Here is a 19,530-nt window from a genome sequence, read left to right on the forward strand (position 1 = left end):
CACTCACAAATGTACCTGGTCCAAACCTCCATAATCATGAATTGCTTGGCCATATACTCTGCCCCTGTAACTTGCCAAATGTGTAACAACTATTCGTCAGTATATGACTATATGACATACGTAGTGCTCACACCACTCTTACTCTATGATGGGAAGATGAGTGTTAGCATTACCTATTTATTTGCTGCTAGTCTGGAACTAGCTTGCTCATGCTAATGATCTGGTTTATGTTGGCTGTTTTCTAAACTTCTCCATTTTCAGTTGCCATTGTTATTTATTCTAGCAATTAGGTTCATGAATTTACTAAAATTCATTTTAGATTTGAGAGATCACAACTCCCTAAAGGGTTATTATACCTTTTTAAGTTATTCAAATGATTAAATATCAGATAGTTCACCTACTGGTAGGATTGGCAGGCTTATCAAGGACTTGTTATGTCTAACCTACAGTATATCTATATATATATATATATATATATATATATATATATATATATATATATATATATATATATACGCATAGGTTTAATATATATCTAAATAGGTTATATTATATATACACACGTATAGGTCATATATACATACACATAGGATATATATACACATAAATCATACATATACATATAGGGTATACTGTAAAACCTCTAATTGAACGCCATGGCGCTCTATTTTTATACCCTTCTTCTATAGTTCAGATAGAGGCTGGCGGTGTATTTTTCAAATGGCTCGTCAGAATCTTCGGAAAATAAATTTAGCCCTAATACGGGTGAAGTGAATGTCGCCTATATTTTGTTCTCTTTTTGTGGTGGAGCGATATTAAATGTTTTGGATGCAATAAATCTGCTAACTTACCTCCAACTCGGCACAGATCTCTTATTAAATGTGCATAGAAAAACGTAATATAATGGATAATATAGGTCTACCAGTTGACATCTATTGCTTGCAATTGACCTGCCGTGATATTATAGCCTGTGTCCTTCTTTGCAATTTGTTGGCATGTTCAATTTTTATTTCATTCTAAATTTGAAGAAATATTTTCATTTTATATCTATATTTAACATTGTTGAATAAAAGCTCATTGAACTCACTGATGTGTTTGCTACAGTTTGCAGCCAAACTACCTTTTTACGTGCGATAGAGGTGGAGTTATGAGCATCAATCCATTGTAAACCGTGTTAAGATAGCTGCAAGGATGTTATTAAGTGACATACTATAAATCTGCATATTTATAAGTTATACAATAATAATTTATCAAATGATACAAATATATATTCATGAACAAGGGACATAAATGAACCATACTTTATTACATGCAGAAACAAAAATTAACGTTTTTAAAACAAAAATATTTCCATCGTTTGGTCGGATAACTGCGTTCTGATTGTTGCTTTCGATGGAACGAACATCTTCTAGTTGTCCAATACCTTCCACAATATTTTCTGGCCTTAACTCTTCTTCTGCACTGCTGATCTAGTCGATATTAGCGTCCAAACATTTTTTGGCAGGGCGAAACTTTCACGCGCAAAAAAGATTGCTTGCAAAACGTAACCTTTGGTTCAAAACTTGCAAGCCGGTTTTTAAATGTATGTCGTTCGAAGTATTAGGATCAGATTAAACAAAAAACTACTATTAGTCTAAGACGGTTAGTACTTATTTCTATGGCGTTGCTTTCAAAGTTCCATCTACCATCATAAAGTTTAACCATTTTTTATGGTATCAGGTCACTTACCCCCTGGCCACTCACCCCCCCCCCACCGGCCGTATACCCCCGGTCATTTACCCTCTGGTCACATACTCCCTAGGCTATATACCCCCCAGGTCAATTACCACCTCCCCATGATATCTTTGAAGAGTTTCCATTAAGCAATAGATATAAGTGCAATACCCCTGATCATAGATTAGATTCTTTAAAATTAAACTTGTAAGGAATTTAGACAATTAATTATCCTTTTGATTCAATGAGTATGTGAACCGAGATTTCCTCACACAATGTGGAGTATTCACGAAAGAGTTGTTAACCATTTGCCTCGCACAAACGATAATGTTGAAGGATGGCACAGACACATGCAAGCAAACATCAGTGCCTACCATCCCAACTTCTGGCATTTCTTGATCATACTTCATAGAGAGCAAGCACTAAATGAAGTCGCCATCACCCAAATGATAGCTGGTGAACCAGCACCAACACAAAGGCCAAAATATCGAGCTATATCGCAGAGACTACAGACAATAGTTGCAGACTATGATAATAGACCAATTCTTGTATTTTTACGTGCTATAGCACACAATATTCAAATGTAATTTCATAATTGTCTAAAAATAAATGTCCATACATGTGCATGTTTTGCAAATACATGTAAATTACTGTCTGTTTGTATTAAAATACAATTTTGTGATTAGTTTGTAAATAAACACATTTAATTTTAAGTGTCTTTTTAATTATTCATTATTAACTACTAATTGAACCATGACAAATTAGCAAGTGGTTCATGTGATTTACACTAAAAATTAACTGATTTAGGTTAAACTGTATTATGTTTTATGTGGGGGTAGTCGAACTGGGGGTAATTGACCTAGGGGGTATATAGCCTAGGGGGTTATGTGACCAGAGGGTAAATGACTGGGGGTTAATGGCCGGGGGGGTAAGTGGCCAGGGGGTAAGTGACCTAAAATCGTTTTTTATATATGTACATGTTCTTTGAAGTATCAGGACCGCATTAAACAAGGCACTACTATTAGCCTGAGACAGTCATTATTTTTATGGCGTTACTTTGAAAGTTCATCTATTATCGTAAATTTAGGCAGTTTTTTTATATATGAGGCTACTTTGAAGTAGAAAGACCGCATTAAACAAAGAACTACTACTAGCCTGAGACCGTTATAGACCAGCCATAGATTATTTCTATGGTGTTGCTTGCAAAATTTTAATGAAAAAAAAACAAAACGCTTTGAAACTGGACGACGAGAAAATTAATTATTGATATAAAGGATTTATTATTAATACGACTTTGTGGACACTTTTCTCCTGATCAGTTGATATTATGAGCTCGTAAAGATCAAATAATGTCAAAGTGGTGGTCAAGTGGAGGTGGCGTTAAATTGGAGAGTGGCTGTCTATTTTTCAACCCTTTTCTCAGGGTGACAGTCAATTAGAGGTGGCGTTCAATTAGAGGTTTTACGGTATATCCGTATTTATGTGTTAGATTATATATACGTGTATGTATTATATGAGCACACGCATATGTATGAGTATATGTATCGGCTATTTGTTCTTCTCAACTCTGAAGAAACACAACCAACAGGTTTAATAGCAAACTTTTAATAATGGATGATTTTATCATCAACCAAATGTTTGCAAGTTTACATATTTCACCACAGAGACTAGGTAGTTAGCCTAGTGGTTAGTGGAAGTTAGCCTAAGAATTTAGACTTGAAAGCTATTAAGACGGGCCGCTGCTACCCGTTACAACTTACAACCCATTCAACTTACAACCCGTTAGCAACTGGAACCATTACTGACTAGCATTGCTGAGTAGTATTTCTAAAAGTATTGCTAATATTCTGTATCGCTGCAGATTTGTGTCTTTTGTTGGTCTGTTTACTTTGACATTGTTAAATAAAAGTTATCCTTACTATTTTAGTTGGCTGTGGCATCTTCTAGGCGTAAGTGAGCACAAATGGTTTGTTGCTCGGACTGTTTTAATAAGTTGTGTTAGAGCAGAAATGTATTGCCCCCAGCATTCTTTTGCCTTCTTGTTCCTGCTAACAAAAGGACAATTCACAAACTCAGCCTTCAAACAAACTTGTCCTTTATCTACCGCACAGAGCAACTCTACGTAATTCTTTCTTTTTTCTTTCGGTCAGGTTTGCCCATCAATTAGCATACAAAGAATTGTTAGCAATCAATAGCGCATCTATTGAGTTGCTCAATACATTCGCGATCACTCGAGCAGTATCTGCGGTGACCTCAATCATCATTGTTGTCGTTTGTTTATTTTCGAATACGCGCGTAGTCAATACCATGGATAGCAGAAATAAACATTCGCCGTGTGACGATGCTTTACCACATCAACTAAAGGCTCAAAGTACCTCATACCAATCATCAACAGCTCCTGTCAAAATCACTAATAAGGTAGGCAACTCCAAGTATTCTCCATTGTTACTTAACCAATATCAATAGCTACTAATCCACAGCATCTATTTTAACTATTAACTCTGAATGCTCTTTGCTCATAAACTATGCTACAGTTGTCAGATGTCTTCGACATAGAGGAGAGGCAGCTCTAAAGATATTTACTTTTGACAATCCAATATTTCTATTTTCTATGCTGGTACAACCAAGCTTAGCCAATGATAATGTTGGCACTTTAAAAACATTTATCTTACACTCGTGTATTGGTTCTAATACCTGTAAGTGCTGTAGCTTTTACAATCTGCAGGTGCTCTAGGTAGAGTCTTTACCATCTGTGGGCGCTCTAGGTGGAACCTTTACATGGACATTCTGTTTGAATAATCAGTGGCTAAAGGAAGTCCTCAGTGTTACTAACTCTACTTCTTCCTTTTGACCTATCAAATGCAGCTAACTGAACTTCATCCTCAACAAAATAAACTGTTTTAAAAAGATCTGCTTGTATCCTGATTGTGATGTGCTTAATTTATGCTCACTCTTTGATTGCTCCCATTACCAGTGTTCTATATTTAGCTAGAAGTACATGAATATTATGTTCATACTGTGTCTTAAAGAGACGGCTACTTCACCTTAATGTTTATCTCACTTTAGACTTCGGTTTCACATGTGAGTCGTTATAACCAGCTATGGACCCCAACTACATCGTCATTTGGTCCGTTCCATTCCAAGGAGCCAAAGTTGGATGTGACAGATAACAGCTGTAATAAGCTACCTTGTAAAAACAAACAGAAATTGTTCGAGCTGGAAAAAAGCAAAGCGATTCGACAACTGCGGATCTCAAAATCATTTTGCACCCAGTCGCTTAAAGAGCTGTACGAACGTCAGAGAACGATCCTAAAAACAAGAGAGCATGAGAGAATATTAATCCACTGCCATTCTCTATATAATAAGGCTGATGTTCTGGAAAGCAAACGTTTTTGTGGGGCATGTGCCTACAGACCAAAGAGCGCTGTGTCCATGTCGACTAAGTCTTTAGCTGAATGCAAGTTTGTGCCATCCAGTGCTCGTAGAGGTGCCTGTAGAGATGAGCAAGAGCCGTGCATTAGGGCACCTCAAAGGCGTGTCAAATCTGCAAGACCTGTACTCGTCAAGACGCGGGGAGTTCAAGAAGAACAAACTGAGGTTTTCTGCGACAATCGGCATCTAAATTCGCCCGCTGCCACACCTACTGTTTCTCGCTGTCCATCACCTATAAGATTGTTTGACTTGTCAAGCATTCCCAATCGATTACAAAGAAAAAAATTATCAAGTGGTGGATGACAGGCTGGTTTCGGATATATAAATGTCAGCATATTATGAATAAACAAATATTTCTTTCTTCTCAATATCTATTTTGTTAATTATACATTCATATCTTTTTCACACTGAATATCTCTATGCTATGAGGTTTACTGGTCAAAATCTCTCATGCCTCTTCTCTGTCGACTTCAAGTATCTGTGCATAATATAATGTGGTGTAAATTTGACTGTTTATTGTGCATACACTCAAGTCATGTTAGGGGCGCTAGTCTTAAATCCGCGTACATGTACATATAACACTTCATGAACTAGCTTCTTTTCAATCATTAACATAAAAACAAAACAGTAAAAACGTGTGCTTTACACTACATGTAGATAATTATGTCTATTGTCAATCTCAAATCCTTTCTACTGCTAAAATTGGTAGGAAAACAGTCAAAGATTTGTGTCACGGGTACTGCTCTAGTGATACTTGCAGACATTCCCTCTGTGCTAGACTGAATCGATATATCACAGTCAATTGGTCCATAGCAGCTCTGCGTTGTTTTTAATGGTTTACTCCATCAGTTATTGTCGCTATAACAAAAAATGACACTCAGAGCAATAATGGTTTATTGCTGGTCACTGTTCTATATTGAATTTGTGATTGTTTGGACATTAGAAATATCGCTGTGCTCAGTTCGAGGTGTCAGGTATATGCTTCATTCCAATTGTTGAATATTTTGAAAGATATTCAACTTGAGAATATTTTACATAAATTACGCTGCTGTGGTCTACTCTATCTGTGAAAACCAAATTGTATATTTTGTTAACTTCGAAGATGTTTGTGAGTTCCTCATAAAGATAGCTTAATGAACTTCAAGAATCTGAAGGAGTTATCCTCACAATTATGACACGAACAAATCTTTTACATTCACCATATGTCCTAGGCACTAACTTTGAGTTTCTTCATGTCCCTTTGATGTCATTGAATAAGGATGTTATTACCTTTATTAACCACTAGGGTGTTTACCCAGATTGTAGCGCATCATGTGAAAAGAAAGTTGCTTTTTCTGGTAAGCTCCCCAACTCAGCCGCCAGCAGGATCGTCCTCAAGTGTGCACCCAGAATGGTCAAAATCTCTCGATGTGGTTTTGATAGAGTGCCATATTTTTGATTAGAACTTCATATTTCGCTGTCGAAAGCTCATTTAGGAATTTTTGTTACTCTTTTCTTTTTCTATCCTCTGCGGACTCTTATTCTATATAAATATAACTCTCTCTTAGACGCTGTTTAAAATTTCAATGGTATTTATTGCTCAATACATTGAAGGGCTAGTGCTTACTAGTAAAGATTTTGGCTGTCTCATACTCTTTGGGTGTTGGTAGGTTGGCCCTCATATACTAGTAGGGAAACTTATTAGCATTAGAGTTGTTGTGTCGACTAGCTACTTTCTAGGCAGATAAAATACATATTCATTTTTTTTCTATCAGTCTATTCTGCTGTTAAAAAAGTAAAACAAAAATGGTAAGGACTAGGGGTATGCTATTGGCAGTTGTCTCCACATGTTAGCAAAACAACTCCCACAAGGTTTCGTTCATCCCATTTATCAGCTTCCTTTCATCAACTGCTTATCCCACGACCACACGAGCGGAGCGGAAGTGTGGGAGTTTTATGGTAAATGCATGTGCACACAACTTACGAAAATTATTCATCAACAATGAGACGAACCCTCGTCAAGAAATTTCATCAAAAAATTTAAGCATCGGAATTTAAAGTCGTTAAAGTATAAAAACGATACAAAACACATTTAAACCTATTTAAATATGTTACCAAGTCTTTGTAAACCTACGATAATATCTTAAAACTTACCCATCTGATCGGATTATACACAAATAGACAGATTAATTTGAACGAAAATTGCCACAAAAAGCTTGAAAAGCTCGGTTTAATAAAAGTTAAGACCGAAAATTGAAACGCCAATAAAGCCGTGCGACCGATTGTAGAACTATTTAGCAGTGCGCATTTCACGAGAAAACCGTGCTCATTTCATCAGTCTATGGCATTTTTTACTTGTAATCGAATTTATTCGAAGGTTTCTGTAATAAACGTAGACCGTTTGAGGCGTAGACCGATTTACAGGTACGAAATTGTGGTACACAGTTTATCAGCCTGTGTTTTTTGTCCAATCACCGAAGGTTTCATTATTTGAAACGTTAGCCGAAATTCTTTACAACTTATGTACAAGCTAGGGCTGAACTACAACGCCCCTTCTTGACGAGAACATTTTTTATTTTGCTACAGTTTTATACGCGTGAATGCTCCTACTTGCTTTCTGTTAAAGATCGCTTATCAAAACCATTCTACATTCAACGCAACCAACTTTCAAACTGTGTATAGTACACAGTAGCTTGCCATTTTACTTCTAATTTTGCATTTCAGAGTTATAATAAACATATTTCTTTATTGTTGTTGAATTACATACATTACAGTAAATTAGGCCTACAGCTTTATAACACTTTTATAACAGCTTTTATTTTGCTGCAGTTTGCAGAAATCTTCCAGACGCGTGAACGCTCATAGGTTTTCTATTATTGCTGTATTACTATATTAACAATATTGGTTATTTTAATAATATCAGTGCATTTTACTTATAATATTGGCCAACATTGCATTTCTCCTATTGCAAGGGAGAGATATAAACGTGTAATATTTTCCTTTCATTGTTGTTGTTTGTCATGACCAAACACTTTTTAAATAAATTTTCTAAAAACCTATATAAATACCACAACTTCTCGATATTGCTACCTATGACGTTTTGAAATGTAAACAAAATTGTGTATTGTTTGTCTATTATTACTATATTAATAAAATTGATTATTCTAAGAATATCAGTGCATTTTACTTCTAATATTGGCCACTATTGCATTTCTCCTATTGCAGGGGGAAAATATAAACATCTTTTCCATTCATTATTGCTGTTTGTTGTATATAATAACACCCACACCCAGTACATTACAGCTACCATTGCAGTTATCCTATTGCACTGCAGAGCCATTTGATTGCTAATATTGCATTTCTCAACCATCAGTACCCTTTCTTTTTTTGCCAATATCTCTGGCCATCTCTTTGGTCGTGGGCTGTATGACAGTGGAATTTCTAATGGGATGATAGTATTATACTATTATGATTAATATAAAATCACAAGGTGAAACTAGTGTTAGTCTCAGTACTGCTTCACTCAGTTTTACATTTGCAGGGTAACACGATTGACTAATAATTAGGTAGGCCTCTACTGGGCTTCTTTTCCTTTAACTACGCATTCCAACTGTAGTACTGTTTCACATGTTAAATGTTAAAATCTTCCTAATCTCTATGGATCTGTTGTTATAAGCTCTAAACTGCAGGTCTACCATTCTAGCTCAAGTTTGGAACATATTATGCTCAGGACAGGATGCTCATGTCAGCTCATCCCATTTGAAGCGTTTTAACACAGTATGAATTAGAGGCAGCATATCTTACTAATATTCCTTTACCATTCTTGCTTACGTGTAACATCTGTTTTTGGTTGATGCTCTTAAAAAAAATAGTTAGTTTTTGGTGTCATATCAAACAACACATAGAAAACAGATGGCTTCAAAACTACCTTGTGCAATATTTCTAAGCACTAAAGGGTAATAAACTTTTTAAAATTATGAGCGTTACTGTAGAGTATGAGCGTTACTGTAGAGTATGAGCGTTACTGTAGAGTATGAGCGTTACTGTAGAGTATGAGCGTTACTGTAGAGTATGAGCGTTACTGTAGAGTATGAGCGTTACTGTAGAGTATGAGCGTTACTGTAGAGTATGAGCGTTACTGTAGAGTATGAGCGTTACTGTAGAGTATGAGCGTTACTGTAGAGTATGAGCGTTACTGTAGAGTATGAGCGTTACTGTAGAGTATGAGCGTTACTGTAGAGTATGAGCGTTACTGTAGAGTATGAGCCTTACTTTAGCATATGAGTGTTACTGTAGGGTATGAGCATTACTGTAGAATATGAGCGTTACTGTCAAGTATGAGTGTTACTGTAGAGTATGAGTGTTATTGTAAAATATGTGTGTTACTGTAGAGTATGAGCGTTACTGTAAAATATGAGCGTTACTGTCGAGTATGAGTGTTACTGTAGAGTATGAGTGTTATTGTAGATTATGCGTGTTACTGTAGAGTATGAGTGTTACTGTAGAGTATGAGTGTTACTGTAGAGTATGAGCGTTACTGTGGAGTATGAGCGTTGCTGTAGAGTATGAACGTTACTGTAGAGTATTCATGAGTGTTACTGTAGAATATGAGCGTTACTGTAGAGTATGAGTGTTACTGTAGAGTATGAGCGTTACTGTAGAGTATGAGCGTTACTGTAGAGTATGAGCGTTACTGTAGAGTATTCATGAGTGTCACTGTAGACTATGATTGTTACTGTAGAAGGATCAGAAAATACGAAAATACCAACATCAAGAACCACACAAGAATATTAACAAACTTAGCATAAATAAACATGTTACTCACACAAATTTTCTAAAACATCACGTATTTTGAAATATGTAGTTGAAAATTAGTTTCATTTTATATCTGCCTTTCAGATGAAGTTTCGATGCCACAGTTGCTTAACTTTCTGTTACTGTGTGAATGATACTTCCACTAATAAAAACTCGCTTGTGCCCTACAGAGGCCTTTTAATATACTGACTCAGAGCTACATTAATTTACTGTTGATTCTGTACACTGTTGACTCATTAATGTATATATGTGTTGAATATATATAGAATAATTGTATACATATATATATATTGAATACATATATGTGTATATATAGAATATATTCTATTTATAGTCTATATGTGTTTTATATTTATGTATATTTATATTTACACTAGCTGCATTACACGTGTTCGGGAACAGATTTACGTAAAGCAATAGTTTTATTGAGAGTTGTCTTTCATACTGTAAAACAACTCCAAATATGCAATCTATTGAAATTTTTGTGCTGATCAGACTGCATACACATATGCAGTCGTACATGTCAATAATGTTGGAGAGACCAATGGAAATATGCAATGTGTTCTACAGCTAGTCTACAATGCACCAGTCTCGAACCACTCAAATCGGCGTTGTCCTAATTTTGTACACAACTGATAATGAAATTGACGTTGCGAGGCAAACTGAAGTTTTTCAAACTGGCAGCATTGAAGTTTTACATATTTTAAGAAATTCTAGAAAATATTTTGCTTTTGCACTGCTAAGCTATTGCCAGCATTTATTGAATTGAGACTTCTACATGCTTAAAACACTAATCATGACTCACCAGTTCTTCGTCTATAGCCTGTGTTTTGACATGGTATATACAAACTGTGCAGCAGTAATGTGGTTGTGTTGATAAAATTTATTATCAATAAAATCTACTATATAAACTACATATATGGCCTCTCGCCTTTTCAGCGTAAGGCATTACATCTGGAGCATTTTTGGACGTTCGTCCCATGGAAAAATTCGGCCCTATAATGTGTTGCAGGACTGTAGTCAAGTGCAAAGTTTTCTGCCCATACACAGCGCCTGGTAGCAGCTGCTGTAGTTAGTGCATCTTGCTGTTTTCGCCGTTTCATCTGCTCTGAAAATTCAGCTCGCCGAGCAGCTGTTGTAGCTAGTGCATCATGTTCTTGTCGCCGCTGCATCTGCTCGGAGGTTTCTGCACGTCTGGCCGCTGTAGCGGCTGCTCTGAGCCGTTTGAGTTGCTGCTGGGTCGGCTCAGCAGTCTCTGCACTTCTAGCAGATGCAGTAGCTATTCTGTTTCGTTGTAGGCGTAGCTGTGTTTGCTCTGCATTTTCTACACTTCTAGCAGCTGCAGTAGCAGTTCTGTTTCGTTGTGGGCGTAGCTGTGTTTGCTCTGCAGTTTCTGCTCGTCTAGCTGCTGCTTTGCGAATTCGGTCTCTTTCTCTACGAGAATCAATCTGTTCTTGCGTTTGGGCAGTAGGCTTTTTGGAAGGCATTGTACTGCTTCAAGCGTTTCTAAAAATGAATAAGATGGTGTGCTTTTTTGTAATATACGCTGCTCGCTTTCTTCCCGCCGTCGCCTATCGCAACGCTCGGAGTGCCTGTGCAAGTTCTGTAGTAGCTGCAGTTCTGTAGTACTCGTAGCTGGAAAAAAGGTAAAAATAACTCAGCTGCAGAAGGAAATGAACATGCTTACTATCACGAACAGTTGCAAATCTAACCTTTTTAAGTAGTGGAGGTGTGGCAATTTATAGACAATAGAACATTGAATAAGAAGTACTAACCTTTTCGATGTAGAAATTTAGTAAGTAAAACGCAGTAGCAGTACCCGTGCAAGCTCTGTAGTTCTGTAGTAGTCGTAGCTGGAAAAAAAGTAAAAGTAACTCAGCTGCAGAAGGAAATGAACATGTTTACTATCACAAACAGTGGCAAATCCAACGTTTTCAACCCTTTCACTGAAGTAGACTCATTTATGCGTTTTCTATGGTAGATCGCCGTAGACACATTTTTGTGACTTTTCCAGCAATTGCTAGTAACTGAATTTTATTATTCGTTGATAACATAACCAACTATCTTTGAGACTTTTATAGTAGTGACAGTGTTTTCCTAAGATTTCTCTATAAAATTAGCCTAAAGTTTAATTTTAAATCTTTGTTTGAGATTTTCCAACATAAAAATAAAGATTTTTTGACAAGTTCATTAAATGCGTCCGAGTTAGAAAACAAATAGCTACTTATATTGATGACATTATAGCCGATTCAGATTTTTGTGATTACACAGATAATTAAAATAGCAATAGCAGCACTGACTCTGATGGTGGTGAAAGTAATGGTTTTGTAAGAATAAGGAACATTGTAGAGGATCGTTTCAGCTTTGTAGCTTCACATCGCTTTATCAATGCACAAAGTATAGATACAATGAATTTTTTGCATAGCAGTGTTTGTTAACATGTTGGCAAAATGAAATGTATAACTAAAATAAACGTTCTAGATGGAGTTTGAAATTAAAAAAATACTGTATACATATCATGAAGCAATATCGGCAAAATGGTTGGCAATAGGCCGATAGCTAAATTTGTACATGGACGCAAGTGAAAGGGTTATGTAGTGGAGGTGTGGCAATTCATAGACAATACAACATCGAATGAGAAGGATTCACCTTTTTGATGTATAAATTTAGTCGGTGAGAACAGCGTTTTTTTTCAGTGGCCCCTAGAAACAAACGTTCACATGACCTTCTCGGTACACGTTGGCAGTAGATATTAATTACATGTAAAGTACTACTCATTAATTTATTTTATTTATTGAGTAATACATTTGTATAGCTGTATAGACACCTTTGCATAGGCTGCAAAACTCAGGACGGTGCTTTTTAACACGGCAGCAACTTTGATGTTTAAAACGAAACAGTGTCGTTGGGCACTGTAAAGAGGCGCATTAACTAGAGATCACGTGATTTTTGTGTAAAAATGATGAACAGGTTATGTATAGAGGCGCACTAACCGGAGATTCCTGTTAATGCGCCCTAGATACCCAGTAGCAGCTAATAGTCCGAAAAGTATGGTACTCTATAAGGCAGACACATACACAGACAGACAGACAGACAAGGATTGTCGTGTATATAGTAGATGTATATATTTACTAGTTGAATGGCCTGCGTTGCCTTGGTAATAAAAGTCTTGCACAAAAAATTTATTTTTATTTAACATATAACAACAGTTGCCATTCCAACTTTCAAACTTCATATCATGAGAAAAGTGTTTTGTGCAGTTTAAATAAATTAGAAGAAAAAATAAAACAACTGTAAAGGTTTTCAAACTTGGTCAAACAACTGTAACTTTCAAACTTCATATCATAAGGAAAATGTTTTCTGCAAGTCAAAAGAATTAAGAAACAAAATAAAACAATTATAAAAGTGTTCAAATGTAAATGTGAAATAATTAAGGATGCCCCGATTCTAAATTCACCAGCCAATTCAGATCCCGATCCGATATACCGATACTTATCGAAAAATAAACCGATTCAGATCTTTTGTGTTGCATAGATAATTGTTCATTTTATTATGCAAATATAAATATAATGCAAAGAAAATATAAACATTAATGTAATTATTTGTTTGTATTTCTGGAGAAAAAAAAATATATATATATATATATTCACATACTGACATACCGTTCATGTAGTAACAAAACAGACCATGTTTCTTGTAATTTGTAATTACTGTTAGTGGTACAGCTCTCTCTGTGATAACGAAGTCTCCCTTTTATTGCTGAACGAACTGCTGCCCCTGTACAAGTTTAGAGCAAATCTATGTTTCTTTTAATTACTGTTAGTGATTCAATTCGCTCAGTAAGAGGTCTCTTCTATCACTAGCAATGTAGCCAGGCGTACTGAAGAGGGACTCACTTGCCACAAATGATGGAGTACAGGCTAAATACCGATAAGCCACTGGGGTTACCGTATTTTGTACGATACAAACGATACATTGTATCGTCATGATCAAGAGAGTGATAGATAACTTTATGCATCGACTGCTTAAATTACTTTTGTAATGCTAGTAAATAGACATATTACACTGCATTCCTGTTTCCGGTCTTTGTTATCTTGTTCGTGATTTGCTGCAATATATCCTATCGCTGTAATTGCGGAAATACCACACTTTGTGATTACCTCCTGACTAAAGCAAAAATGTTCCTCAGCTGTGTCGATGTTGATCAGGCTATAAACATGAAATAAATTGTGTGGCAGGCCTAGAATTTATTAAGTAAAAGTAAAGAACTTGCAGCTGATAATTTTTATTAGTGTAGCAGGCTAAAATATTGTTTTCTGCTAAATAGTTAATATGTAAAAAGTATCTAAAGTTTTAGGTTTCTAAAGAAAAGATCGGCACCGATTCCGATACCAAAATCCGGGCAACTCTAGAACTAATTAGCAAGTAATAGCTAAATTAAGTCTGTTTTGCTACGATTACAATAAAAGATGATTCGGTAATGATCCAATTGATACGAAATGAGAAAACAAAATGGAAATCCTAAATATGTTGAATTAATGATAACAATTCGTGCATAGAAGCGCGTGTATAAAATAGGTTACTGTTCCAGCAGAAGCTATCCGTCAAAACCTTGAATACGATGACACTGGTACCTCTTGATACCGGTACAAATGTAAAAATGAGATATCAGCCTGTCTTTGTCTAGTACTTTGTCTGACCAAACGGAGTGAGAATTTAGAGGCTATTCCTACTTGAGATAATACAATTGTTCACGTGAAAAGTATTAGCCTTGAACGATTTAGCAATCGAACCTTACGAAAAACCGGAAATAGAAACGTAACAGCAAATTTGAAATTGAAATGGCACATTTAAAAATTACAAATTAAAATAATAGGTAATGGTAGTAAAAAATTAGTTTTTAAACAATTTCAAAAAACAACAAATGCTAAAGGTAATATTAATTAATAATCAAAAGTACACATTGAGCGTGTGCATATGGTATGCAATATATGATAAGAGCGATAAATGCTAAGGACTGTATAGCTCAGTGTTTAAATGCGTGTTTTGAAAAATGTGGTTGCAATCTTCGGGAGTTCAAATCCAGCATGACATGGATATTTTTATAATACATGGATACTTCTATATACACGGATATTTACTAAATGTCAATAGCTGGACATACCGAAGTACACACATACAAACTTTGAGATATAAATGCATTATGCATATATGCCAGGCTAATAGCCAGTGGCAGGCAACTCTCATTACCTCTCATTGTTTATAAGCTGTTTTTTAAGACCTATGCAAAGCCAAGCATTCCACTAGTATTTAATATGTGCCAGTTAAACCAATTTTTTATTTCTCAAAGTATGTCGTCTGTATGCATTTCGGCTACAAATATAGCTTTAGCGCACGCTGATTGTTTTACAGATGCGGCCAGGCGTTACGACGCCCCTGTTTAGAAATATTTTTCGTAATGCTCAATTACTATATTCTTTAGGCGCCGACAAGTATACTGTATGCAAGAAGAGCCTCGACATTTTCTCACCTTTCGGTCAGACAAAGTACGATATATCTCATTTTTACATTTGTACCAGTATCAAGAGATAATAGTATCATTGTATTCAAAGTTTTGATGGATATCTTCTGGTGGAACAGTAACCTTTTTCAAACACACACACTTCTATGCAAGAATTTCAATTACAAAAAAACGAACATTTTTTGTGTAAGTTTTATGTAAGTACCTCCTAAGTTAGAAAACAGATAATTACTTTTGTTGATGGCATTATAGCCGGTTTAGATTCAAATTTTCGTGATTACACAAATAAGTAAAATAGCAGCACCCACTCTGATGGTGGTGAAAGTAATAGTTTGGTAAGAATAAGGAACGTTGTAGAGGATCGTTTTAGCTTCATAGCGCTCGTAGCTTCACATCGCTTTATCAATACACAAAGTATAGACACATTGAATTTATTGCATGGCTGTGTTTTTTAATATATTGGAAAAATAAAATTTGTAACAACTGTTCTAGATAGAGTTTGAAATTGAAAAAATATTGTTTACACATCATGAAGCAGTATCGGCACTTTTCAGTAAAATGGCTGGCCGTAGGCCGATAGCTAAATTTGTACATGGATGTTATACAAGAATTATTATTATTAATTCAACATATTCAGGATTTTTATTTTGTTTTCCCAGTTTGTAATAATTGTACCATTATCGAGTCATCCTTTATTGTAGTCATAGTAACACTGACTTAATTTTGCTATTATTTGCTAATTATTTCACAATTATATCTAAACCATTTTATAGCTGTTTTATTTTTTGTAATCTATTTGATCTGCACAAAACTTTTTCCTCATGATATGAAGTTTGAAAGTTACAGTTTGACAAAGTTTGAAAACCTTTACAGTTATTTTTATTTTCTATTAAATTGGTTCAACTACCCAAAACACTTTTCTCATGATATGTAGTTTGAAAGTTAGAATGGCAAATGTTGTTATATGTTAAATACAAATAAATTTCTGTCCAAGGACTTTTTTTATTACCCGAGCAACACCGGGTAGCACAGCTAGTTCTACATATATTCCATATATATACTGTAGATATATTCTAATTATAGAATATATACCTTAAAGAATATACTTGTATATACAATATATATAGAATGTATATATCTCTAAAAAGCTATTAAGGAAATGTACATGTATGACTGGCTATCATATCTCTATTAATTCTATGTGATCTATCCATCGGACATAGTGTCATTGCCATAGAATCGCGAGTGTAGACCCTGACCTCATTGACAATAGGCGCTGAGGCATGCAGTGACCTATCATTGGTGAATAAAGGAGGCGTGACAGCGTGACAATCCAGTTTAGCGTGAGGCTTATCAAGCGTCTCTCTCGTCGGATTGAGTCATGATTAGTTTACTAGCTTCTCTGCTATCTACTAGCTCTTGCCTTTACTGAGGTTCATACTCATTTTAACTGAATTTACATGCAATCACTATCATGAACTGCACAAGTATCTCGCATAAAAGTCAAACGTTATAACGCGGATCAAGCTCTTCAAGGCAATAACGGTGTCAAGCTTCTAACGGGACGAAGATGGATTATGACACGGAAGACTCGGGGCATAAAATACTCATCATTGGGCCACCAAAGGCTGGAAAAACCACCTTCATAACCCGCTATGTTCATGGACACTATTTTGCGAATGAGATCTACAAGGAAACTATCGGCGGTAGGTTGGGCTCTGGTAGAAGCCCCTTGGAGTTGCGTAGCCGCTACAAGATTTGATGTGAATCACTTGCCTTCTCAAAGCCTGGGGATTTATATGAAGCACACTTACTGTGTATTAAACGTGTAGCTGTAACAGCGCCTCTTAGCATTACCTTTCAAGTTTTATTAGCAAGCCAATTTTATGTGTGAAATGTTTCCTCCCATAACCAAACTGGCATATGGTGGCAGGTGGCTGCTGCCACATTTGCTCTTTTCATTTTATTATAAATTTGTTGTAGGATTCTCATTATTTCAGCTGACAACAAGATGGCCAGCAGTTAGAAGCACTAAAAACATCGCTCCCAACTTTTGGTTATCTTGAGGCATGGCTAGTTTACTATTAGTAGCTCTTTTGTTAGACACCCGCTAGTAGATTTATTGTATTAGCGTTGGAAAAGCTATTCATGCGTGCAAACTCTGCGCATCTCACAAACAAATCAACAAGTGAAATTTGACCTAAGAAACTTCTTCATTATTACTAGTATTGTAAAGTGAGGCAGCGGTGAGCCATAATGTATCTTCACCTCACACGGCAGCTTCCCTGCGTTGTTTCAATGCATCTGTGATGAATGCATTGACAGTACGTAATTTAGTATAACTTGCCGATAGTTACACTACATGTTCAAGCTAGAGACTTAATGGCTGGTTGCTGTTCAGCCTTTTTGATAGAGGAGTGCCTGGTCTGTTATGGTTACGTTAGTACTTCCTAGCAGTATTCTTTTAGTGTGTGCGTGCCTTTCAACTTCGTTAGTCTGTGCATGCACTCCTCTAACTGCTAGAGCACATGCATGACCATGCGCACATCTGAAGTTATACAACCGTGACAATTATATACTTTCAGTTGACTTCGCGCTGAAACACTTGGACATGGAGGATGGACAGCACGTCACTCTACAGCTTTGGGACATTGCTGGTAAGGGCCTACTGTTCATAGATATTTACTTATGATCTGTCATGGCTAATATTGCTGATATTTCATAATTACAATTCATTTTAGGTCGACTCGCATGCAGTCGACTGCCCTACTGCGCAGTTCATCTCTGAGCATATCTTTCGTAAAGCCTGGTTTTCATATATGCCGCAAGCACCGGCGACAGCACCACAGGCTATCAGCGGTGAAATGTGAAGCTACCCGCCGAGTATCGCCGGTAGTTGCCGACGGTCAACGCAAGAGTTTAGCGCTGTTCAAATTTCACGCAGAGCCGCAGCCAAAATCTTCCCGAAGTGCACTGTACAGATGAAGGTCAGCATTATCGAAACGGCATGGCGAGTGAAGATTATTATGCGACTGTTAGCGGTATAACTTTATGTGAACAGAAGCCGCCTAGCATCGCAAGTGTTTTGCTGCGAAGTATTAAGGCTGGTTTTTCGCAATCGATATGGGAACCAGGCTTTGGCTTGCTAAAACTTCTCCCAGTATTTGCTTGTAATGGCTTCATTCTTTCAGAAATCGGATATGTTTGAAAAAGAAGCTGTGATGAAATTTGCAAGATAATTTTTGTGGTGTTGGATTCATGCCTAGTGCTAGATTAGAATAAGCGGCATGTCAGCGATATCACAATATGTGTGCATATTTATACAAAGATATATCTACCTTAGGACACTTATATTTCGCTAATATTTAGTTTCGTGATTAGCATACTGAGTAAAATTTCGCTGCAACTTAATTTCGCAGCTCTGATGAGTGCGAAAATATAGTAATGTGAAAATAAATGCAGTGGAACAATCATAATTAGATTCCTCAGGTCCAGTTCACTGGTAAGAAATTTTTTTTCAGTTTGGGACTAGTTTGTAATTGTGAACCGCAGGTAGAATTGTGTCACAGTGGGCGATATCGATGATGCAATTTGATCGCTTCCTACCATTTGTTTCTTGGACTATTAATGAACAAAGCTATTTAATTTTGCGTTTTCGCTCGTTCGTTATGATAGTTTAGTTTCGCTCATGAAGTTTCGCGAGAGGAGGACTCCGCGAAAGTTAGATGAGGCGAATACATAATTGTCCTAGGGTACTTTATATACTTATACAAAAATATATCTACTTTGTATATTTATACAAAAATATGTCTGCTTTATATATTTATACAAAAATATATCTACTTTATATATTTATACAAAAATATATCTACTTTATATATTTATACAAAAATATATCTGCTTTATATATTTATACAAAAATAAATTTGCAAGAACACTAAAAAGAATTATAATACCGCCGATAGATAAAGCAGGGCGAGATAACTATGTGAGTCCAGCACAGGAAACTGACTTATAGCTGTTTATATACACTGTTTATATACACTGTTTATATACACTGTTTATATACA

The 19,530-nt window shown here is 36.0% G+C and overlaps 1 protein-coding gene across 2 annotated transcripts in view; it reads left to right on the forward strand.

Moving 5' to 3' along the window:
• Positions 1 to 19,530, forward strand: part of LOC137402450 (ras-related protein Rab-7L1-like) — a 44,063-nt gene that overhangs the window by 1,133 nt on the left and 23,400 nt on the right. Inside the window, exons 1-2 of one of the 2 annotated variants that reach the window (XM_068088958.1) lie at positions 16,834 to 17,166; positions 18,046 to 18,117. In XM_068088958.1, coding sequence (XP_067945059.1) covers positions 17,031 to 17,166; positions 18,046 to 18,117 — 208 coding nt within the window. In that variant the 5' untranslated portion in view covers positions 16,834 to 17,030. Of the gene's footprint in view, positions 1 to 16,833; positions 17,167 to 18,045; positions 18,118 to 19,530 lie in introns of those variants that run through there. The other variant, XM_068088952.1, reaches the window with a different exon arrangement.

Source organism: Watersipora subatra, chromosome 1, assembly GCF_963576615.1.
Source record: "Watersipora subatra chromosome 1, tzWatSuba1.1, whole genome shotgun sequence".
NCBI lineage: Eukaryota > Metazoa > Bryozoa > Gymnolaemata > Cheilostomatida > Watersiporidae > Watersipora > Watersipora subatra.